Genomic DNA, 16,099 nt, shown 5'->3' with positions numbered 1-16,099 from the left:
AACAGCTTTCCCTGTGGGAAGTGAGAAGTGGCACTTGGTGAGTGGTAGCACCAGGCTCCAGCTCCCTACTCCATCACAGAGGGATCCCAGCAATGGGAAGTGGCCTGAGCTCCCCACCAGTACTGTTGCATCTTCACTTCAGGGAATATCCATCAGGTTTCAGCGCTGTAGGAAAACAAGGTGTTTTACTGCACCATGTGGAAAGTGTTGGGAAGAAGCATGCTGCCTGCACCATGCTGGGCAGCACCTTCTCCAGCACGGGCTTGGGCTTTTAAGGTCACTGGTAATGCAGAGAATAGCCCTTGCAGCAGGAAAGCTCCTTCAGGATTGAAAACCACAGAGCAGGAGCTGTGCTAGTGAGAGGCAAAGAGGTACTTTCAGCCCCAACATCCTCCCTGCCTGCTTCTGGCACTGCTGCCTGCAAATGGGTCTCCAAAGCATCCCCTGCGCAGAGGCCACAGCTCCTCCAGATCCAAACCCAGCACAGCAGCTGTTTCAGAGCAGGTCTAACACCTCTCTATGCCTCAATACTCAACAGAAAGTGAAAGCAAGAGGTAGCTCCTGCCACCTCCTCCCCCTTTGTGTTTGCACAGCCCCAAAACCACCCAGTTCCCCGCCAAACCCAGAGGCTGCTAAAAATGCCCCTCTTATAAACCTCCATCCCATCCTATCCCTTCCAGTCCTGCTCCATCTGCAGCCCCTGCACTGCCCTTGATTGCAAAGCCCTTTATCCCTTTCCTTGTTGTTCAGGGGGAGGATCCTGCACACCACTTGGGCAACTGATGTCTCAGGGAAGCCCAAGGCATTACAGGTCTCTCATTTCAACCTGCAAACATCATGGCTTGGGAACTCCTTGCTCCCATGGTGGCCTCAGCACTGTCCCCACACAGCAAAACATGGAGCCTGGTTAATGAACAGCCTGGGACAAGCGGGCTGCACCATGTCCAGCAGCCCATGGGAGAGCCAGCACTGTCCGGAGCAGCCTCCAGCCACATCCTGGCAACAGCAGTGATTGCCATTCGAAGCCACGGGAATGGTCCCCGGGAATGGTCCCCAGGAATGGTTGTGGGCCTGTGCCCTATGGTTGGCGGGATTCAGGGAGTACTGGCTTTCACCTATTAAGCAGCGCTGGGAAGTGTTGGATTGGTGCCATGCCTCAGTTTCCCCACCTGGCAAGTGGAGGGGATGATGCTCACCCCCCTATACGGCCCTTTGTGGCTCTGGGGAGGTCCAAATCCTGAGCAAGAAAAATGTTCCACTTTTTTCTCTTCTCTCCTGATCCACAGACACACAGAGAATTGCTCCTGGCTTCATCCAGTGAGGAAATAAGAGATGGAGCCTACTCAAGAGGGATTACAGGCCAAGATGTGGATGCTGACCTCTAAGCATCCTTCCAACCCCCAGAACACTGCCTTCCCTCATACCCACCTTCCCCAGTGTCCTTCCCTTCCCAAACTGCCCTGAAGGCTGGGAGTGCCTGCAGATGAGATGCCAGAAAGCCCTTTGGATGATTAGCAAAATGACCCTCTTTGCTGTCCTGTGGGCAACAATTCTCTTTATTGTTCACAGGGAAGATATATACAGCAGAGAATGTTTGTTCTGACATTCAAATGCATGGTGTAGGGCCCTAAAAAGGAGGGTGAGAGAGGGAGAAGAGAGCAGGTTTTGCATCAGCAGCTCCCTGGAGGGCAGCTGGGAGGTCCCAGGCACCCAGCAAGACCTCTCCATGTCTGGAGCAGGTCAGTACCCCTTTGGGACCAGGGACCTCAGCGTCACTAACCATGTGTGGTGACTGCCCAGCAGGAGAGGTGGCATCCCAGACCTCTCCTGGGGACCAATGTCCATGTGGACACCAGCCTCTGGGGCAGAAGAGCACGTCCTCTGGGTGGGGAGGGAAAAGATCAGGAGATAATGATGCTGTGGAGAGGCTGGGAGCAACACACACATATGGGGGATGCCAGTGCAGAGGGTTCCTGCGAAATGCCCATCGCAACAGCAGGAAGCAAAGTGAGGGGAGGAAGGAGTATGGCCAGCCAGGGTAGATGCTACATGGCAGTGGTGATCACCCTCTCCTCGGGCTCCACGTTGTTCTCGTAGGCGTGCTGGCTCTCTTTGGACCTGTGTTGGAGGGAGAAACAGCAGCACTTAGCTCACTGGAGCAAGACCAGCCTCCCCAAACCCACCATCAGCATCATGACCTTGCTGGTGCTGACCACGCATTGAGCAGGGGTAACGCGGGAAGGCAGGAGGGGAGCCAAGCACAGGGTGGGAAGTGCTGTGATTTCTAGCAGGGGCTATTTTGGCAGTCAGCATCTGCATGGTGACCTATGGCCACTTTTGGTGGTTTCCTCTGTTTGAAAAGCATGATGTAGGGTAAGAAAAATGCAGTGTAGCAGGTTGCATGATGGTGGATGGGCCACGGGGCTAAGCTGCAGGGACAGGAGAGACTGAGGATACTCCCTCACTGGCTTCTCCTTAGTCCCTAGAGAGTATAAAAGCCCCCCAAGTCAAGTGCATGGAGCACGTGAGACCTTGAGTGGGAGAGACTATGGCTCTGCATGTCTGAGCTGTCCCCAGGGTGGTGGAACAGAGCCTGAGCACCATGGGGAGGACATCTGAGCAAGTTCACCTGAAGCCAGCTGCAGCACTTATGTATTTCCCTTCGTGGCCATTGGACATGACAGGATCCAGCTTGTCCTCAACGCTTACCACCCTCTCGACGTTTTCCCTGGAGGGAGAAAAGAGGGCAGCTGAGATAGAGCAATGGAGGGGCTGTGCGAGGGAGCAGCTCACAATGGTGATGGAAGAGAGGAAGGGACGGCTCCAACACGAGAGAATAAGGGGCCTGAGTGCTTGATCCTGGCCTTGAACACCCAGCTCAGCCCCTTTCCCAGTAGGATATGGGCGAGGAGAGATCCTCTCATGGCAGGTTTGCAGGGGCCATTCCGGGTGCTGAGTGCCAACCCCTGTCTCTGGAGCTGGTGCCCAGTGCTGGGCTGGCAGTCAACAAACCGCATTTGTCAATACATGGGATTGTTTTGTCCCACTAACTGGTTTTTCCAGTCTTCTTCTATGTAATCTGTTGCAAAATAGTCCCAGACGGGCCCCAACTGAGGGAAACGCTGAGGTTCTACCAGTGTCACAGCCTGGAAGGATGTATACATCCATGAATACAAAGCCAAGCTGCCTTCTTTCAGATGTGACTATGGATCGCACACAGGAGGAATCATGGGGCAGGGACTGGGTGTTTAACCTCAGCCAGAGCCTAAAAGCTGACCTCTGGAGGGAGCCCCATGGCCCAAATGGTGCTGGGGCAGTTGATCAGAGGGTGGGTGCAGGTCCACCCCATGTGCACATCCCTGCCTCCTCAGCCCTTGCCCAAAGGTGATTTCCTAGGAACAGACTGGCATGAATAAGCAGGGCCTTGAGCTGATAGCGACTGTCACAGTGACAGCAAGGAGCTGGCAGTGCTCCAGGCTGCTGAGCCTCGCTGCCTGCTCTTCTGAAGGGGCCAGGTTAATTAAAACAAGCCGCTGTGCCCCCTCAAGCCATCCTCAGCATCTTCTGCCGGTGGGCTGGGAAGAGGCAGCAGGGTGCAGGCAGAGATGGGAAACACCATCCCACCATCCCTGCCTCCCACTTCATGGGCTGGGGGCTCATCCACTTTGAGGACAAAGGTTCTTCTTTGGAAAAGACTGCAGTTGCAAATCAGACCATAGAAATATATATATATATATTTTTCAATATATATGTATATATAATGCAATTTGTGTATATATATGTATATGTAGAATATGTATATATAATGTATAATTGTACCTATACAATGCATAATGCAGTGTGTGCGTGTGTTTATATATACATACACTGCATTCTGCATTGGCCCTGAATGCATCCCAAAGGGCTCCCTTAAATGCATCTGGGACAGAAGCCAACCTGCTGAGCATTGAGATACACCCCAAGTCCCCACCTTCTTTGCTTGGGGAGGCTGCAGAGATGTGCAGATACAAGAAGACTCCATCACCTTTGGGTGCAAAGCCCAAAGTGCCTGTGCTAGTGCAGAGGTACTGGGAACCAAGCTATGGGGCACTTCAGACCTTCACCCCCTTGTTGACTTTGGGCTCAGATTCAAGACCAAGTTGCTGCAGCTTAGCCTGGGTCGGCTGAGCAGCAACAGCAGCAAAGCAGTGGCTTTGCTTGGCTGGGAGCAGGAAAGAGGTAGCTGGTCCCAGAGAGCCTTTTTCTGATGAATAAGGCCGCCTCATTTGTTCTGTGGGCTCTGGGTGAAGAGCACTGCCACAACTTGGCTACCTCCCTCTTGTCCCAGCTCCTCTGGGTGCCATCTAACAACTTGGCTCAGTCTGCTTTGCAAATGAAGCTTTTGGGGGCTTGTTTTCCCATGGGTATAAGGCACCTGTGAACTGCACCTCCAAATCCATAGGAAACCAGGCTCAGGCCAGCCCCAGGACACACATGCCCATGTAAAACATGCAGCTTTCTCACACAGCTTGCACCTGGCAATGAGTAACAGGAAGCATAGACCAGGACGAGGAGAAAAGGACAGGGAGAGCAGGACAGGGAGTCGTTGCCCTCCCCACCCAGCTCCCAGCACAGTGATCACAGTGTTCCCACCCCTGGCATGAGGACAGCGGCAGATGGAAGTGACCCGTGCAGAGGCAACTACACCCAACCAAAGGGCTCCCACACTTACACTTTCTCCTTACACCAGAACTTATTGATCATGAAAGCGATGGCCACCAGGACTAGAAACACAACCACTGCAATGACACCCTGTAACCACGGCTGTAGATTGCCCCGTGCTGCAGGAAGAAGGAGAATACGTGTTAGAAATACATCCTCAGTCTTCATCTGCCAAGCTTCTTCCATCCAGCTTCAGCAATGTGCAGCCAAGAGCTTGGTCCTGCAAAGCTGAGCAGAACATGTTGATGTTACTCCAGGCAGACTTACCTGAGTGAGCAATGAAATAAAGTACAAATAACAACAGTTATTTGTACAGAAAACAATAGCTCTGCTGGCCTTTGTGTGTGGAGCATGGTGCCTTCCAGCTTTGTATGTGCATACATATATGTACACAGTGGGGTGCAGATGACTCTGCAATAGGGGATACAAAGGGCTAGGGGACAGGGAGGGAGGGAAGGAGGATATTTGCCCAAAGTGGAAGGAGAAAGAAGGCAGAGGGATTTCAGCAAACTTTATTCTCCATCCCCAGATCCCACAGACGTCATTCCCGGGTTGTTTTCCAGATACTGCCTGCTGTAAAACAAGGACCTTATGACAGGGATGGTGCAAACCACAAAACTCTCCCAGCAAATGGTTGCCAGCGTGGATTTCGGTAAGACGCTCCATTCAACAAGTTTCCAGAGCAGCAAACTGATTTATGACGGGAAATTGAAGTCTGAAGCATTCAGAGCAACGGCCTCCAAGCGCAAAGGCCAGGCAGGGCTGGCGGGGGGCCAGGCTGCAGCAGAGGGAGGCAGCGGGTGGCCAGGAGCTGGCTGCAGCATCCATGGCCCCCCTGGGTTGGGATGGAAGCACAGGTTCTTTCTGTAGCCAGACCTAAGCAGCAATCCAGCCATGGATGGGAAGGGTGCAAAACATATTCCTGGGTGTGTAAGGAGCTCAGGCACGGACGGATGAGAAGAGGAAACCGTGTCCCAGTCCTTGCTGGGATGGCTGCGCCTTGCTTCCCACTGGCTTTTGGGCAGCAGAGAGCTCAGACTTAGTCAAACCCATCCTTAAGTGCGATTGCACCAGGACACTTTGTTCACACAGATACATCCCTTTGGGATTTCAATACTATATATCCAGGCACAGCTTTTCCTCTTTCTGCTGACTGAGGCTCCAACCCTTGCACATAAATGAGGTCACTCTGTGCAGGCAGGTGGAGGATGCTACCTGCTAGCGCCAGCATCACCCTCGGACCATGCGGATCCAACCCTGCCACCAGCACCCATGAGGCTGAGCACATTGGTACTTCAATCTTGACTTGGGAGTGTTATGCTAGCTGAACACTTCATCTGTCTCACAGGAGACAAATGAAACAAATCTCTGCTGTAAACAGTTAATAAACTTTACTAGCAGCAATAAAGGTGGGCTGCATGCTCTGCACGTGAAAACTCCCTGTAGGCAGCCAGCTCCACTGCTGACAGCCCTCATCTTCCTCTGGTTTTGGGGAGGGGGGAACATTTACTGCAAAAGGCTTTTATTTATAAGAACAAACCAAAACACCACAAAGAAAAGCTCCTTCTTCCTCTTGGAAGTGCAATCAGCCTGAGGCTGACTCACCTCCTGTGCCAGCCCGGAAAGTGGTGGCACCCCTGGTAAGCGGTTGTAAAAGCAGCCCCAAACAGCATTCTTCAGCCTCCCCGACCTCCCCACAGGGACACTTGCCGTGTTTACTGCAAGGTCCTGGGGCCAAAACTCAAGCAGGAGAAATTCAGGTGGAAATTCCCACTTGTATCAGCATGTTTTGGATGAAATCCCATTATACCAGCAGGCTGCTGGTGGCCGTACAAGGGGTGGTGGCAATGGTGAAGAGCGGGATTTGGTCCCCTCCTGCCATACATCATGAGCAGGGATGCTTGTGCCCCTGCTGCCCGCCACCCCCTGGGTGCAGCCCCAACACCCCTATTGCCTCCAGGCTGAGCTTTGGCCTGTTTTGCTTCCTCCCTCGCTCTGCCCTTGGCTGTTATCTCACCCACATTTATTTGTTAGTTGCAGTTATTTTTTCCTGCCGGAGCCAGGGTTTCCAGCCTAAGCCTAGGAGGGGATGGCCAGGTCCAGCATTCAGTGAGGTTTCTGCTTGGGTTAAGGGAGTTCAAGGTCAACTGGGGAATGAAGTCAGCGATGACTGAAATTGCCAAATTTGCATCTCATGATCTTTGAGCAAAGGAGGCAAGAAGATAACTGGTAGGAAACATCCTCCTGGCAGCCATGCTCAGGAGGTACTCGATGTTTGTGCAAGCAAAACCCCACTCAGGCTCTGTTTCCACCAGATTTCAGAGCATCCAAAGCCAAAAGGTAAATTACCAAACCAAAATCAAGTGGTTCTGGCTTTGAGAGACCCTGTAGAGACCAGTTGCAAGGGGAGATGATGGATAATGAAGATGAGGATAGCAGGCGGAACAGTAAATGCCTCTGCCCATGGACATGGGGAATAACAAAGGAGGAGGCAAGAACTTGATAGCATCTTCTATCCAGGGAGTGAATATATGGATCGCAGCCCCGGGGGGCACTGCCTGGCTGGAGCCCCACTGGAGCATGCATTGCTGCCCTGCCAGGAGGAATGGCCAAAAGGATGAGTCTTACCTGTGGAAATGGGACTGTGCTCCTGGAAAAATGCTTTACCAGGGATGTCCCTCCTGGTGCAGCCTGTCCCTTGGGCTCTGCCACCTCCTCTCTGCTTTGCCCTATGGTAATGATGGGGTTTTCCTGTCCAAACAAGATCTCCCAAACCAGATTAAGCAATGTGGGATCTGCAACCCTGGCAGATGTGTGTCCATGCATCTGCAGCTACAAATAAGACCAAGGGAAGTGCCGATGACAATATAAGCCCTTGCACGTGTTGTAAGTCCATTTCCGTCCTCAGCAGCTGGCTTGAAGACACAGATCTGCTTTTTGATACGTCTTCCCTGAGTGCTTGAAAGCATCTGCTAGCCCATGTTATCCACTTGAGGAAGCTGTGCCAGGCTCTGCATCCTCATTAAAGGCTTTTTTTCCCCCCCTCTTTCCAAGCAACAGCAAAATGTTCAATCCTGCTGACAGCAGAGACCCCAGACTGTTAAATCCTCAGCAAGTTGGTAAACAAATACAGGAAGAGCGGTCAGGGCTGGAGCATCAGGAGGAGAAAGGGGGAGGGAATTTTCCAGGACTTTGGCAGCAAGGGATGAGTTTTAATTACCGCTCATTATTTCTGGCGTTAGACAAGTCCTTCCATGGATTTCATAAAAGTAATACCCTGGCCATAGGAAGTTTCTCTGAGTCTTTAGGAAGGGAACAGGAGGGCAGTTTGCAAAGGAAAATATTTGCCCCCTCACCTCAGCAATGATCAGAATTACAGATTAACAGGGAGCTCAGGGAGCGACCCAGGGACAAGGGGAGAAGTAAGAAAGAAAGACAAAAAGAGCCTTAAGGAAACAGATTACTCATCTTGGTGCACCGTAAATAAAAGCTGCTTTATCTCCGCGTAATCAGGTGAGATAAACTTCAGACAGCAGCTTCAGTCTTTGGCAAAACAGGTAGAAAGTCTCCGTTGCCCCAGCTCCGGCAACACATCCTAACCCACCAGACACGCTCCCATCCCCATTGCCAGCTGATGTGAAGCCAGAGCTAAAGCTGGGATGTTTCTCCTCTTCCCAAGAGGCTCCTTCTCAGTTGTCCCTTGTCCCCAGAGCCATCCCGCCTCCCGGGGCTCCGCACACCTTCCTGCCTCAGTTTCCCCATGAGGTCCGTTCCCCTTCACTCACCTTCCTGGCAGCAGGCAGGCTGCGGGAGCAGCCCCAGGAGGATGAGGAGCAGGCAGCGGGCAGGCATGGCGGCAGGCAGGGCCTCGAGCTCTCGGAGGGAGCAGCGGAGCGCGGCCGCTCCTGCGCTTGGGCACGCCGCCCTCCCACTGCAGTGAGCGCTTGGTCAATTATCAAACGCATTAACGAGGGAGGCCGATGCTCACACCTGGGTATTCAAATCCCACTGCGGGGAAAAGGGGTGGAAGGAGGTGCCTCTGCCTTGCTCCCGTAAAGGGGAATCTGGGACACGGTGACTTGAACATGACAGTCCCCTTAGGGCGTGGAAGGAGACTCAGGTACAAGATATGTGCATCCACCCAGCAGTAAGAAGTGACACACAGATGGATAAATCTCTCTCCCCCACTGTTTCGGGAATGTGGCTGGACAGGACCTGGGTGTCCCCCAAGGCCCCCATCCCCGCAGCAGGAGAAGGGTCCAGCAATGCCCCAGCTCTGACATCCCTCCCCATCCCATAGGACCCCATGTTCTGAGGGTACAGGGAGCTGCCCAGCACAGTTCCCACTCTCCTACTTGCTGTTCTCTGTTCAACAAGTGTCATTAATAACCAAACAAAACACATTTGTAGCTTTAAAACATCCATTTAATAAACCAGACTCAATGCCAAGTGTTGCCTCCCATGTCTTGTTGAATGGAGAGACTGTTAAACAGATTAAACACAGCATTCATTTCATTGAGCCTTCAGGGCTGTTCCCAAATTTTCTTTTACATCAGAAGAGGCAGAAACACCCAAAGACCTGCAGCAGATGGCAAAGCTGGCCCTTCACATCAGCAGCACCGATACTGTGGGATGGGGAATGTTGCACGTCCTGAGTTAAGCAGCTTCCCAGCCTGTGCCAGGTTTGGATGGCTGACAAACCCACCCTGCAGGACAAATACAAGCTATTTGGCTTCACAGTTGCACAACTTCAGTTGCTTCTGAAGACAACGTTAAACCTGTGAGCCAGTGGTCGCTCTTCTCTTGCTGTGTTGTAGCATCTCTGTAAGCCACACAGAGCATCCCCATCAGCAGCATCTGAGCTCCCAGACTTTGGGTCTGGTGGTCCCCCCATCAGACCCCACCTGGGTGTTGTATCCACCCACAACAGACCCATGGTCAGGAACATGCAGCACCCTCAGGAATATATACCCACAGGGGCAGGATTGCCCTCCTTTATCCCTTCTCTTTCCCCTGGATCTACAATAATGTGATTTATCTTAAAAAACAAGCTGGAGCTGGCTTGAACTGCGCAAGACTGAAGGCCAGTCCCCAGCTCTCTCCCAAATCCCTTTCCATGGCCAAATCCCCACCTGCAACATGGGATAATCCCATTCCCAACACTGCTAGGTTTTGTTTACGAACTCCCTGGGACAGGCACTCTCCCGCTGCACCCCTTAAGGAAGTGGCATGACAGAGACCTGCCCATAATAAGGCCCTGTAAAAGCAATGTGGTTTTGTTAAAGAGAAACAGGAATGGCTTGCAAAGAAATAAAAATAAGAGTGAACTTTGGGTTCACTTTGACTTGCTTCCACATGGTCTGTTTGGGAAAGCACACAGAGCTTGCCCTCTTTGCTGCCTGCTTGTTGCTTGTCTCTTAGCAAAAGACCATCAAAAACCCTAGCTTTCTGGAGCAGAAGGCTTTATCAGCAGATCAGAAGCCCTAGAGCAGTCCTGCTGCTGCCCTTGGGAAATTCAAGGTCTGAGGCATCTCTCTGCCATTGCTATCCACACCCCAGTCATGCCTGGGGCTGCAGCAGGTTGCTCACAGGGTTCCTTTTGGTCCTCTTCTGCACGTACCCCAGGTTGTCTTTTCACCTCAGGGCTCTGCTCAGCCCTGCTCCAGGGACCCTGGGTTGATTTTCCAAGGACAGGGATGTCTCAAGGATCCACCTGTGTCCTATGATGTGTTGGGGGAACAGGACGTGACAGATCAGACCTTGAGATGAAGGCAGGGCTGCTGTGCCTTCCAGAGAGGGGTCTTGCTGTGAGCTCCTTCCTGAGTAGCAAATAACTTTTTACCATCGCACATTCCCACCTTTATCCAAAATGTATGGGAATGTAATTATTTAATTGTTCAGGCTTGCTGATGAGAACAGGGAATTTCTCCTTTGCTTATCTCTAAGCTCCCCTGTGCTTCAATGAACCTTCTTTAGCCCCCCGGGTAGCTATTAGGAAGGTATGTGCTCTTGTGACCGTGGCACCTGCCTGCTTGCATACCCTGGGTCTGGCCTAGGAGGAGGATGAGAAATCGCAAGTCACTGCAATGGCAGCAGCCTTGTTTCAGGGGCAAAGTCTGAAATTTTGGCAAATAATTTGCCATCCAGCTTCTGCTTTTGCCATTCTGGCTGCAGTTTCGGACCCGCAGAGATGAGAAGCGTTGTGTTTCTGCTGCAGCATGCTGGAAGTCTTGCCATGGCTCTCATCTAAGCCTTCAGCATCACCCAGATGTGGTAAGTCAAAGCCCTACAGGTCCATTTTACAGGTGGGGGAAACTGAGGCACAGAGGGCAAATCTCCTTGGCAGCATTTAGCCAAACCCAAGTGGAGCCAGAGGCAGCTCAGTTCTCTCCCAGGGACCCATGAGCAGTTGCCTGTACAAGTCTTGCACAAAGCAGATCTTGGAATTTCAGGATTTACACTGATATCCTCCAAAAATTGGCATTTTTTCCCCCAAGAAATGTGTAATTTTTAGCCAAAATTAACATTGGCTCAAAGCAACATTCCTGAGCCTAAAATGTGTTCCTGGGTGATATGGCTCAGAGCAGAGATGCCAGTTCCTCTTCGAAAAACATTGTGGGGCTCTGTGTTTTAATGGAGGTTATTCTTCTTTCTTCTTCACTTCCTTCCTTCCTTCCTCCTTCCTTCCCTCCTTCACTCACTCCATCTCCTCCCCCTCTCTCAGAAAGAGCCATAAAAATAAAGCATACATATGAGAGCAAGACTGAACATTCCCTTTTGTGTTTTTCCTAAGGAAAGAGTGGTGAATTTGTTGCATTTCAATGGCTGCTCCGAAAAGAAAAGGGAAAACAACGAAAACCCAAGCCCAACCACAAACACAATTTTTAATTACTTGTTTCTTTTGACATTTGCCATCAAAACCAAATATTCTTTGCATGCCCAGAATTCCCTCATTTCCTATTGACACTGGCTTTCAAATCCTGCCTGCGATGGAGAGCCAGGAGCTATAGCCGCTCTGAAAAGGGCATTTTCTTGGCCTGGCGTGCCAAGATGTGGATAAACAGCATCAGAAAAAGGCAGCCCCTGCTCAGGCTTTTCATCCTTCACAGCTCTGTACCCTGCTTCCCCTCTTTAAGAATGCTTTTAGAGCAATATATTTCATTATTTACATGCTGATGAAAACCCTGGTCGCAACGGTGTGGCATTAGGGCATCACCCCACACCAGCCCTGTCCTCCCTCTGTCAGCACAGGGTTCAACTGGGCCATTTGCTCCCCTCCTGCACACACACAGGGCCAAGAAAAAGACACCTCTTGGCATTTTAATTGGACATTTTATTAGACCATACATGAGTCCCACAGCAATGATGCTAATTGCAAGCCCTGAATAAGCAGCAGGGAGAAGACGGTGACATGGTGATGGCCGTGATCCCTCCTGGACCCTCATCAGGAGAGGATGTGGATTGCCTCCTTCTCCTCCCAGGCAGCCTGGATGGGTCAGTCAGGGTCACTCCTGGCAGGACACTTGCTGAGAGCTGGTACCCAGCAGCTATCTGAGATGGGGCATCAGCATCAGGCACCAGGCATGCTCTTCATTGTCCCTCAAGATCTGCTCAGTAGCACCGCTGTGGCCCATATGTACTTCATGGGACCCTCTGGATGATGTTTTTCACACCAGTTGGTTTTTGGCATGGATCTCTGGGCAGCATTCATACTGGACACTGTCTGTGCTGGAACCTGATGCTACTGCTCTGTACATCTAAGGGCAGCAATGGGCTGTCTCCTCTATCCGGCTGCCCATTTGCACAAAGCTGCCAGGATTTGTCTTCTCTGATCAACTCTGCCCCTGCCATCAATAGCTGCCAGGGGTCTGACAGCACATTTACATTAGTCTCAGGCCCTGCAACTTGGAAAATTAGGCTAAGAAAAGACCTACCTGATCTGTCTCACCTTGTTCTGGGCTGGGAATAATCATAGAATCATAGAATAGCTAGGGTTGGAAGGGAACTTAAGGTAATCAAACAAAAAATTCCTGGAACAAGAAGAACATCCACCTGCCTCTAGTCTACCTTATTGTTGGGGCATAAGCCTGCATCCGTGATTCCCCCTTGGCTTTCCCATCTGTTCAGAAGGCGTATCGCACCCCTAATCGTTTCTGAACACAGGGGAAAGTGCTGCTGCATTACTGGAGTGGCAGATAACCGGGATCCCAGTACGTGATGCTCAGAAAGGGAGAAAGGAGCTGACTTCACTGTGGATATTCCCTCCTGCCTGGTGCTATCGAATGGAATGAATAATTTACTATCCGATCATCTCTAATCTTCATCCCATAAAATCAGCAGCAAGCTGGGAGGGTTTTTGAAGCCTCCAGCTGCATTCGCTGATAAGACATGAGGCAGGAAAGATTGGAAGCCCATAAAAATGATAATCTCAGGCTTCAGTGTAACTTGGTGGAAGGGTTTTCTCCTGTCCCTTCATTAAGGATGGATTTCATGATCTTCCTTAAATAACAACAAGCCTTCTCATGAGGAATCTCCCACCCGAAAAATGACTGCATTGTCATTAGGAAATAGGAGTCCAAGAAGCCAGACTGAAATAGCTGGAGCACAGGTTAGTGGAAAGGCCAAGGCCCTGCACGGCAAATGGTACTTTATGGGATGGGAGGAAAAGAGGGGGGCTTGGAAGTGATTTCTGAATACAGAAACAAGATTTAGGCACTAGGGCTCTGCCTGGGAGTCAGGCACCAGAGCGGTGTTAAGCTGCTGGCCACAAGCCTGACCATGAGCCTGGCTATGAGGCAAGCCCCATCATCCTCATCCTGCACCTCCTTGGTGTGAAGAGAAACATCATGTTTCATTCCAGTCTGGCTTGGTAGAGCATCCTCCCCTTCAGCCCCAAATTCAGCAAGTCTGGCTGTTAGCTGGGAGGAGAAGGGAAAGCTAAAAACCCAACTGTTCAACCATATCCATGTGAATCTCAAACAGGATGGCCAAGAGAAGAAGCAGGAAAGAGCTGGCCAGTTTGGTGGGAGTGGATAGTTTCAGGAAATAATTATCCCAGATGCCAGAATAGAGGAAAATTGAAAGTGTAAACTATAATCAGATGTTAAGTTTCTTTTCTTCTGCTAATTGAAATAATGTTTTCTCTGCTACCCACCACTCTACCCCTTTCAGATGCTAATCCCTATCAAACACGGACTTACAATTACAAATTCATAGGCATCTTTCCCAGGAGCAGAAATTGCTTTGCCCTGTAACCTCTAAGATGAGGTCTTAATAGGAATTCACGAGCAGTCGCTGGTAAAGCTTCATTAGCCAGAGAGAATAGACAAGGGCAAGTTGCAGTGCTCCCTAACCACTCTAGGGAAAAATTAATTTAAATTACTTTGTAAAGTAACAAGGCCAGATAATGTGTTTCCTTCTCGGATTATTGTTTTCCAGCACTCTAATGTGCTCCTAGATTACGTTGCTCTGCTTGTGGTCTATGCTAAGTTGTGGTTTATGGAGAGCAAAAGCCTATGGGAAGAGAAACACCGACCCCTTGGGCCAGAGGTGGGTGAAGACAGGGTGAGGATTTGGTTGTTTCTTACTGGGTTGGGTTGCTCAGAGGCTGTTGAAGAGGCAAGTAGCAGCCACCTCCAGCACAACTTCAACACAGCCTAGAGGAGAAACCTGGAAATCTAAGGTGTTTCCCTGATTAAAAACTGGTCCAAGCCAATGGAAGGAGTCCTGATGATTTGGGGCAGCTCCAGATTTGTTTCCTGGAGCAATGCTGAGTACTCTGCTCCCAAGGGCTGGACAGGCATGGGAAACCTCTTCCAGAAGCCACCATCCCTGACCAAAGGTATGAGCATGAGGCTGATTCCCAACCAGCTAAAACCTAAAATGTTCTAAAACATACTAAAACCCAGGCCTGAACCGCCAGGATGGGGAGCTGTGATTTCACACCCTATCTCCAACCTTTACCGAGCCTCCCCAAAAGGAGCTATAATTCTCTTCCCCTGGCACCAGGCTGGATGCTCTTCATGCTGGGCTTACAATTCAGTGTGGCTTTAGAGAGCTTTGCAGCGAGCCAAGCGAGGGGCCGCGGGAAGATGCAGTGATAAGGGCTTGGCAGAGGGGCTGAGACTGTTCCTAGCACCCTGGGTGTGCAGCCGGGCTTTGATAGGTGCTGCCAGGGCCCAGAGTTATTAACCTGAGACTTGTCATGCAGAATGGGCCAGTCTGGCTAAATCCTCGGGGGACACGCGCATCATTCAACGAAGAGACAAAGAGTTCAAAGGGCCTTTCGGCAGCAAACAGCACTGATCATCTCGGCTGATTAAATAGGTTCCCAACTGATCGGGGAGTCCTAGGAGACCAGGCTGAAGCTGGGAAGATTTATGGGGAGCTACCTGAATTGCAGAGGGAATATATTGATTTTATTCCTGGCTTCTGAAGGGGATAGCTGGGAAGGGGGGGGGGGGGTTCAGAGCAAAGATAGTGCTGGTGAGAGATGCATTGAGACAGAGGGGTAGACAGTTAGGTAGAGGGATGAATGGATGGACAGATTCCCAGCCTGTATAATAAGTTTCTTGTGCCTGCTTGCTTCGGGGAAGATAAAAACCCCATGGCACCCAGACCTACCTTCTGTCATTCTCCGTGCAAAACTGCAGCATTTCAAAATGGGATTGTAACCCCCAAAGATGAGGGTTTATGTCACCCCAGCTCCTGCAGTCACTTGAATTTCTGTCATCCCCATCAGCAGCTCATTGCCCTCCAAACCCTGACAAATTCTGGATCACCTTTGCTGGAGGTGAGCCCTGTGTTTCAACAGCTCCAAGCACAATTAAGTGTTCCCTTGAGGCTTATTTGCCTTTGTGTCTTGAAACAGGCAGGACCCAGCCTCCTGAAGAGCAGTGGAGCATCAGAGAAGGACATGCCCCATGAGAAGGACACTGCTGCATGACCCTCTGGGTCCCCAGTGGGTAGAGAAGAGCCTGATTGCAGTAGGAACCACCTGGTCAGCACCATCTGAAGAAGGTGTTTTCCTTCCTCCAGACCCCACAGCCTTACTGGGTTAAAGGAAGGGCCCTGGGCAGAGCGAGAAGCACCCACAATATAGGAAAGCAGCCTGAGCATCCTTGAACTGTGGGGTTCAACCTACCAGAACCATGCCAATGGGAACCAGCCCTATTTATTTCCATGCTCATCAGCAAAAGCAGCACATTTTCAGGTAGCATCTCTTCGTTCTCAGCACCAGAGCTTTTGCCTAGCATCCGAAGGGAAAAGAATAACGAGGCCATCAGCAGTGAGCAAAACGCATCTAGTAACCTCCACTTCTTTTCAATGAGCTCCAGTTGTTGCTTTACAAGTGTACTCCAACCCTGGCAAGTGCCAAACAAAAGCTCCCCTCTCCTTC

General features: G+C 50.9%; 1 protein-coding gene and 1 long non-coding RNA gene across 5 annotated transcripts; one reads left to right on the top strand and one right to left on the bottom strand.

Annotated features, from left to right (window-relative positions):
• Positions 1-1,805: 1,805 nt before the first annotated feature.
• Positions 1,806-4,883, bottom strand: PDZK1IP1 (PDZK1 interacting protein 1). The gene is made up of 3 exons (XM_080623841.1): positions 4,712-4,883; positions 2,630-2,728; positions 1,806-2,118 (listed from the first exon to the last, which is right to left on the bottom strand). The coding sequence occupies exons 1-3, from the start codon at positions 4,867-4,869 to the stop codon at positions 2,046-2,048; spliced, it is 330 nt and encodes a 109-aa protein (XP_080479967.1). The 5' UTR covers positions 4,870-4,883; the 3' UTR covers positions 1,806-2,045.
• An 8,221-nt stretch (positions 4,884-13,104) lies between these two features.
• On the top strand, positions 13,105-16,099 carry LOC308223908. 4 transcript variants are annotated; one of them, XR_013957430.1, is made up of 4 exons: positions 13,105-13,309; positions 14,140-14,250; positions 15,443-15,493; positions 15,572-16,099. It is a non-coding gene; the product is annotated as an uncharacterized lncRNA (long non-coding RNA). The 4 variants fall into 4 exon arrangements; XR_013957428.1 differs by lacking the exon at positions 14,140-14,250; XR_013957429.1 differs by lacking the exon at positions 15,443-15,493.

Source organism: Psittacula echo, assembly GCF_963264785.1.
Source record: "Psittacula echo genome assembly, chromosome: 7".
In the NCBI taxonomy this organism is placed as follows: Eukaryota; Metazoa; Chordata; class Aves; order Psittaciformes; family Psittacidae; genus Psittacula; species Psittacula echo.
Note: the sequence above shows the minus strand (reverse complement) of the source record. Positions and strands in the feature narration are given on the sequence as shown.